This window comes from Dipodomys spectabilis, unplaced genomic scaffold (assembly GCF_019054845.1).
Source record: "Dipodomys spectabilis isolate Male_0828 unplaced genomic scaffold, ASM1905484v1 ptg000003l, whole genome shotgun sequence".
Taxonomy (NCBI): Eukaryota; Metazoa; Chordata; class Mammalia; order Rodentia; family Heteromyidae; genus Dipodomys; species Dipodomys spectabilis.
The window spans coordinates 6,550,980-6,559,251 of NW_024870680.1; the positions used below are offsets into that span (position 1 = coordinate 6,550,980).

At 37.9% G+C, this 8,272-nt stretch overlaps 1 protein-coding gene across 12 annotated transcripts in view; it reads left to right on the forward strand.

Moving 5' to 3' along the window:
* Dlg2 (discs large MAGUK scaffold protein 2) overlaps positions 1-6,827 on the forward strand; it is a 2,085,086-nt gene extending 2,078,259 nt beyond the window's left edge. For all 12 annotated transcript variants that reach the window (XM_042686455.1, XM_042686483.1, XM_042686517.1 and 9 more), the window contains 2 exons: positions 3,728-3,819; positions 5,446-6,827. In XM_042686455.1, coding sequence (XP_042542389.1) covers positions 3,728-3,819; positions 5,446-5,552 — 199 coding nt within the window. In that variant the 3' untranslated portion in view covers positions 5,553-6,827. The remainder of the gene's footprint in view (positions 1-3,727; positions 3,820-5,445) is intronic.
* The last annotated feature ends 1,445 nt before the right edge of the window (positions 6,828-8,272 follow it).

The following is an 8,272-nucleotide window of genomic DNA, read 5'->3' on the forward strand; positions in this document are numbered from 1 at the left end:
CACAGCAACTTACCACTAAGGGAAATTAAACCTAATGATGGCTGAAATTTAACCCTACCGAACACACTGGGGCCAGCAAATCTCACGTAATTTGCTGTAGCCATGGTCACAAGTCTCAACTGCAGGGAGAATGACAATCAGCCCAATGTGATCACCTTGCTAAATGTTGCATGTTTATGGTTCAGTGTTTTCTGAGGATTTTACATCAGGAGGAAAGCAGGCATGAATTGCCCATTCCCCAGGAAGGAGTGAATACTCGGTCAGCTGGAACAAAGGCATGGCAGCTGTCACATTTAGGCATTGATACATCATCACACACATTATTTCTCAAGTGCATTACCCACATCAAACCATAGAGCATATTAAGATACACATAGCTGACTCTTCAGGAGAGCATTAAATTGAGGGCATGTATGAAAGAGATGTTCTTTAAATATTGTACCACTGCCTGATTCTACCCCATCCCACAGCATCTCTCATTCCTCTGCTACCTTTGATCTCCTCTTGCCATCTTGCTACATAATATCAGGATAACCCTGTAATTATATAATTATGATTATTTAGCTCTCTATTTTTCCTTTATTCAATTATTCAACAGATAATCAAGACAGGCTTCATGCTATATGCTAAGGAACAAGCCAGGGCTTTTCCCCCCTCAAGAACAGGTAGATCAGATCAGGCAAGGAGACAAGACAAATGCATAATTAGATAAGTAAGTAAGTAAGTAACTACCACAATAAAGGCAAAGAGAATTTGGGAGAAAATAAAACCAGATTAAATATGACCATACAAGTCAAAGAAGAACAAGAATGACCAAATTGCTTTCCTTCTCTGGAAAAATCATCCTTTTCTCTGAAGTTACTTCTTAGTTTATATTAGTCTTTTATACCAGAGATACAGAAGATGTCCTGTATCTACTCTGAGTTTCTAAACGTAGGATTTTTGGAGACAGAGCTCAGGAAATCCCTACTTTATAATTCAGTTCTCAGTTATGTCCAAAAGCAAGTTAATGTTTCAGTTTAGGGTTTGTTTCTGTGTATGTGTGCATACACATGCACATGCACATGCATACCAGTCCTGGGCCTTGAACTCAGGACCTGGGTGCTGTCCCCTGGCTTTTTCGCTCAAGGCTGGTGCTCTACACTTGAGCCATACCTCCCTTTATAGATTTTTACTAGCTAATTGAACAAAAGAGTCTCACAGACTTTCCTGCCTGGACTGGCTTCACACTCCAATCTGCAGATCTCAGCTTCCTGGGTAGCAAAGATTATAGGTGTAAGCCACAGTGCCTGACTTGTTTGGGGAGAGATAGATAGATAAATAGATAGTTAGATAGATTTCCTTTTTGAAAGACTTTATATATGATTACACCCTTGACTATGAAAGAGAACCTTTCGATAGGGTTTATAAAAATAACTGAGTTCTTACTGCACATTACCCTATTAAATGTATAGCTTAGGGAAGTCTCTTCCCTGCTTCAAGTCTCCATGTATTGTAAAGTAAATGAGTTCCAGCTCTGGATCTCTAACTTCCTAAAGGATGTGCAAAGCAGAGATACTTTGAGAAATTCTACATGCACCTGTGATGCATCCTGATGAGCCAACTTAAACGTCTCTGCATTCACCTGGGCTTTTTTAATATGTAGAAGGAAGGCATGAAGGGATAAATCTACCACTGGATAGTAATTGAATTCCATTTTTTCCATTACTCCCCTACATTGATTTTTTCTAGGCTTGGCTTTAATAATCTTATAATGATTAATCGATATTTATACAGAGTTAAACCACTGGCTGACAAATTGACCAAAAGAAAAAGTAGTCCTGGGTATAATTCCTTTATAGCACACTCTCATATTAGAACAAAAACAGAATAGGCATTAGCATTTCTTTTTTTTTATTGTGAAAATACTGTACAGAGGGTTTACAATTACATGGGCAAGATAATGAGTACATTTCTTATCAAGCATTGTAGCCTCCTCCTTTGTTTCCCCTTCCCCTCCCTTCCCATCCTCCTCCCTGCTCCCCCCCCCCCCCCACACCAAAGTTATAAAGTTCGTTTTCGACATACCAACTTGTACATCTCATTGTTGCAATGGGTCCACCTGTATCCCTATTTAAACTATTTGTTTTTCCCCTTCCCCTCCACAAATTATACCGACATCAAATACAGTGAAAGCAGGAGTTATACTGTGGGGGGAGGGACATACAAAGCAACAAAGAAATAATCTTATAAATGTGTTAGAAACAATCGCATGAAAGAAAAAAATCATTTGAATACATATCTTAGGGTTCATTTCCCTAACATCACCTTTTCTGACTTTTTCTGCTTTACTCAGACATATACTAGATATTGCAAATAAGGGAAACCATGGGACCTATGTTTCTTTGGGCCTGGCTTATTGAGGCATTAGCATTTCTTATTATCTTGTTTTTTAAATATAGTCTCATTTATAGCTGGAACATAGAAATTGAATACATATATGATTTCAGTACATTAATATAATTATCAGATCAAAGTTATTGGCATAACTGTCACTTTACACAAATTTAATTTTGTTGGGGACATTCAAAATCCTCCTCCTATTTTGAAATATTCAATTTTTATCAACCGTAGTTATTTTAGTGTGCTATTTAACATTAGAAGTTATTCCTCCTAACCAACTTACTTCGTTCCTGTTACCCATATCCATACTAGAGATTCTTAAGTGCAAAGCTCTTCTATCTAGGGTTACTTTTTCACCAAATTACTTGATTTTAACCTATTTGAAAATGTTTGTTTCTAACATTTCCTTTTTATTACCATATACTAATTGTACAAAATAAGAGATTTCATTGTAATATACATCTGCTGTACCTTGATCCTTTTTCAGTCCTCCTCCTTCCTCTGTCTTTGATTATTCAAACAGAAGTTCCAGTCTCCTGTTGTTACAGACATGCCTTGACATTTACAGAAGCCTGGTTTCAAGAGCTGCAGAATACCTTTTTTGGTATATGAGAGACACATATAGCTGGGAAGTCTGACCAATTTCATGTAATTCTAATTCTTTAGAAGCACTTTGTGTTTCTCTACCTGTGTCCATATACACAAGAAGATGGGCAGTAGCTCTTTAGAAGGATGAGGGAAGCAAGAAATCAAAAGGTTTTGTATGGTTGAGACTTAAGAAAAGTCTAGTTCTCTCAGACATAAAGACCCAAGCCAAACCTTCTCTCCATTGCTCCTGTTTGCCTCTGAGCACCTGGAAGGCTTCCTCTAATTCTAGGTCCAACATTTAGGAGAAGCTAAGATAGTAAAACAAAATCCAACAAAGGATGGCCAAGAAAGTTCGAATTTTGAAATTGTATCGAATGAAAGGCAGATGCAGAAAGTAGGACAGTGTGTTCTGAAGAAGCAAAAGTCCCAGGAGGCACATGAACACTTTATTTAAATGAGCCTGCCCTGGAGCCTTACTCCAGGGACTGCAGGGACAGAACAGGGACCTGTGACTATAAATTACAAGACAGATTCTGCTTTATCCAATGAGGGGCCAAGAGCCTGCCCAATGAGAGAGCAAAGCTCCCTGGCAGAAAGCCTTGGGGCTGAAATTGATTCCTCAAAGAGGAATGCTGAGCAAAGCTACCAGGGAGACTAAGCTTTGCTTCTTGTGGGTTATTTCTTTGCCATGCACTTGAACTTTTCAGGGTTGGGTATATTCCCCTTGTGTTGTAATACGAATCCCTCATTTTCCTAGGGAAATGAACAAGCGTCTAACAGAAGAACAAGCCAAGAAAACCTATGATAGAGCAATTAAGCTGGAACAAGAATTTGGAGAATATTTTACAGGTAAGTTCCTCCGACCCTGGCATCATGAGGAAGGAGAGAAACTATATAATTTAACTTATAGATGGTTCTATCCCTGGTATAACAGGATCTGAAAATCTTCCTACTGTGAATCCTCAATACTGCACTTAAAATATTAAGTAGCAGAATCCTCAATACTGCACTTAAAATATTAAGTGACACTTACAATATGAGTGGCAGATGGCCCCTGAGCTATATCCTGCTACTAAGGAGACTTTAGAAAATTGATACCTAAACTGTCTTCCCAATGACACCAGAAAATGTTTGAAAAAGAAACATTTTGTGCTCAAAACAGGCAGTGTTGAAGCAATTACTCTTTAGGCCTTGGTTTTGATGTTTATAATGCTAGGTATCTAATCCAGGACCTGAGTATGCACTAAGGACGCACTATCACTGAGCTATCATCCCACCCAAAAAAAAGTTCATCTTGAAGAGTAATCTCAGGTCTTCCATTCTATCTGGATATTCTGTAGTTCTGCCTCCCATTCCGGTAGCTCTTGAACAGTGCATGTGGAAATCTTTCCCATGTTTCCATTAATTCTGTAGTGCAAAACTTAAAAAAACAACTCTAAATATGTCTTTGGAAACATGAAATATGGGGAATCAAGAAAGAATTTCTTCTAGGTATCCCAAGTTCTCTGTTCTTATAATGCTTTTATGGAACACTGATTCAATCCAAAGAATTAGAGCTGGAAGAATTTACCTTACAACTAAATTAATGTTTTAATTTTTTTGTCTTATTCAGAAGACAGAACATCAGGCATGGTGGTTCACAAATATTTTTCATAGGTTAATATTAAGTGATGTTTCTATCAATAACTAAAATATGAGTTCAGAAAATAAAATCATTTTGACCAGTAGTTTGTATTCAGAAATATTATAATTAATATACTCTGAAGATATTTTTGAAGATCTAATCTCTGTTTCAATAGCAACTTATTTTGAATTCTTAGTGTCATATGGAGAGTATTGATATATTTTAGGGATCTATCCTACAAAGTAGGTTAGAACAACCTGGCATTTTGACTAATTGACTATTACATAGTTTATGGGGTACCCTCTATATAAAATTGCCCTATGTAGGAAGAATCTGAATTTACCAGATTACTAAAGAGAATACACATGGTTTCCCATTAAAAGTGGTGGGATTAAAGTTTTCTCCAAAATCCTTATTATTTCCTCTGTGTCTAACATCCCTGAATTTCCATCTCCTCCAAGTAAGTAAGGTATGGAGACTATAAGGCTCATTTTTTTTCTGAACATTAGTCATTGCTTTACTACAGTGCCTGGCTCTGAGTAGGAACCCATAAAATATTTGCTAAATATATGAACAATTCATAATCAGGACGCCAAACAAATGTAGCAAGTATGAAAATTGTGATATACTTATAACTGATCTAGGTCATGTATTGAAAGAATTTTCATCATTAGTGTGATGTGTTTCTGGGAATATTCTGCTTTTTCTTACTTAAGACATCATAAGTTTCCTGATGATGAGTTGTCTGCTACTGATTTGATAACAGAAGTTTATATGAGTGGTGATTGTTCCTCACCAACCCCCCGCCCAGCAATGATCCCTAATTCTAGGTATGTTCGCTTTTGTTACAGCTATTGTCCAAGGAGACACCCTAGAAGATATATATAACCAATGCAAGCTTGTTATTGAAGAACAATCTGGGCCTTTCATCTGGATTCCCTCAAAGGAGAAGTTATAAATTAGCTACTACGCCTCTGATAACAACAGAAGAACATTTAGAAGAACAAAATATATATAATATACTACTTGGAGGCTTTTATGTTTTTGTTGCATTTATGTTTTTGCAGTCAATGTGAATTCTTATGAATGTACAACACAAACTGTGCGAAGCCATGAAGGAAACGGAGGGGCCAAAGGGTGGGACAGAAAAGACATTGCAGTATGCAGGAAGGCTTTGGTTTGTTCAAAGTACCAGGTGTAGGGATGAACCTCTGATGGGCTTTCTGCCCAAGGGATGGGAAACCTCCTCACCCCAGCAGATGTCTAGAGCTGATTTAGCTGCTGAGCTCTCTGTGTTTTTTTGCTTTAAAGAAAAGTTGCCAGCACTCGAACCTCACCAACCTTCCCATTACCCACATCTGTAATGAGTACACTTCGAATTTTATAACTATGCACATCTTTTGATTTCTTAACAAGCAAAAGAGATAAAGAAGGGGGAAAAAAGCAAGGAGTCCCTTTGGAAATGCTGTGCTATCAGGGAAAGCTAATTTGTACAGTTTCTTTGACTGACATCTGCAAAGACGAGCATTGCATAAAATTCCGAAGTGTAACCTCACCGAGAAGAGGGGATTCACCTGGGATTAGCTTTATGATTGTTGATTGTCTATTTTGCCATTTATAAGCTGAAAGACAGCACTAAAGATGAGAATAATTTATACAATAAAAATATATTAAATGTATAGAAACAAATTTCTATAGGTTACAAAAGAAGTTTTGTGAAATATTTTGTAAAGACTAATTGAAAGACTAAATGTATGCACTATCAGAGGATCAAATTCAAGAACTGAAAGTTGCACTCTCCCTTTTGTTGCCAATGATTCATTCAGAGCACCCGAGTTCTTTCTGAGTCTGACAAAGACTTCTCCCTCACTTACCTCCCATGGTCTCTCTTGCGCACTAGTGATACACATTTATGGAGCATATCCCTTAATGAGTGGACATTTTTGGAGGACATTTGTTAATACCAAATGTCCAGTTTTTCCAGCTGATGGCTTTTTAGAGACAAACTCATGCAAAGGACCTACGAGGACCTTTTGCTTTTCTTTAGTAAAATAACCCGGGCCTACCGTGAAAATAGTAGAATAACTTTGTTCCTAGTCACTTGCATACAATTCTTAAAGGGCCAGTTAGTATTCTGGCTAATCATGAGTCAATGGAATTATTTTATTGTTTCACAGAGTTATTAAGTCTTATAACAGCTGAAGTTCATATTACATGGGGAGATCTGTCCGAAGGATGCACTATTTCTTTGAGGAAGAGAGGAGAAGCATCTGGTTAGGGACAGGGGGTGATGAGAAGTGCAGGGTTATTTGTTTGTTTTGAAACATAGGGCAAAGAGACAGAACCACTGGCAAAGGTGATTTATGACTTTGAACTCAACCAATTGAATTGCCTTCCTTGGGGCTGTACCTGGACCAAGTTCATTTTTTATCAATTATAGTAATGATGATTTTAAAAAAAAGAAACCTCCCAAAGCCTATAAACTGAAACCGAAGAGTTAAGTTTCCCACTTTAGCATGGACAGTGACATCAGCACTGGTTTTGCCCAAAGTGTTTCGAGAGAGACTTTTCAGTGATATTAATAACCACTCAACTCTGGGTTCTGTGCATACCCAGATTTAAGCCCCATCGCCTTACTTCTGGGGTACATCAAGACCTGGCAGGGATTCTGCCACACTGTGCAGCAAACCAGCATCTAGGCTGGAGTGGTAGAGCAAAAGCTAGATCCATCAGAGTGATGGGGCTTCTTCACAGTAAAAACATCAGAGCTCAAAAATGAGAGTCTCTTTCCAGAAACGCCGATTGTTCATCTTGTATTAAATACCATTGTCTGCCTGGCTGCAGTCACCAAAACAAACACAAAATTGCAAAACTCATGCATCTACCTATCATCTCGAGGCTGCCTTTGCCAATGGAAGGGCTAGTGATATATTTTCCCTCTGATGAAAGTTAAATTTCCAGAGACATTCCTAGAGCGTTCAAAAATTAAAAAAAAAAAAATGCATCCCAGTCTGCCACTCACCATTTTCAGGTCAAGGCAAATTTTCCTTAATATTGCACCCAAAAGTTTTCTGCCACCAGAATGCCATTGCTGATCCCAGCTCTGTTTTTAGGCCACCATGATTAACTTCTTTGGTTTCTCAACTGAGCATGCAACTGTTTATTTAGAGGACTATCATTAATGAGTAGATGTTTTTCTTGGGTCGTGTGATATGCTTCCCATTTTAGTAGTATTGCTGTGGCTGAGTACAATCAAATTGAATCACCAACCCTTTGTTTTTTTTTTTTGTAGTAATATAATTATTTATTTTCCTAGTGTAGATGCTTCCAGATTAGAATCGGCATTTGCACTGATTTTTTATGTAGATTTATATAAATATATATGCATATATATTTGCTTGAAGAATCACCAAGCAAATTGGTGAGAGGGTCTTTTCCTATAGAATTTACACCTCTATCTGTTGTGTTGTCTTGCGCTTCCCAATGTTGAGGTCTCTATGGCTCCAATGAATTGGTTCTTTTGCAGCAAATCAGAGGACTTGCGTGGACATGGCATGGAAATTAACCAGATTACATCTGGCACAAATGCACTTTGGAGCCTGGGGGCCAGACTGGTGCTAACACTGCAAATTTTGTCCAGAGCTCTCTCCAATCTGAAGGCTTGCTGGGGGCGCAATG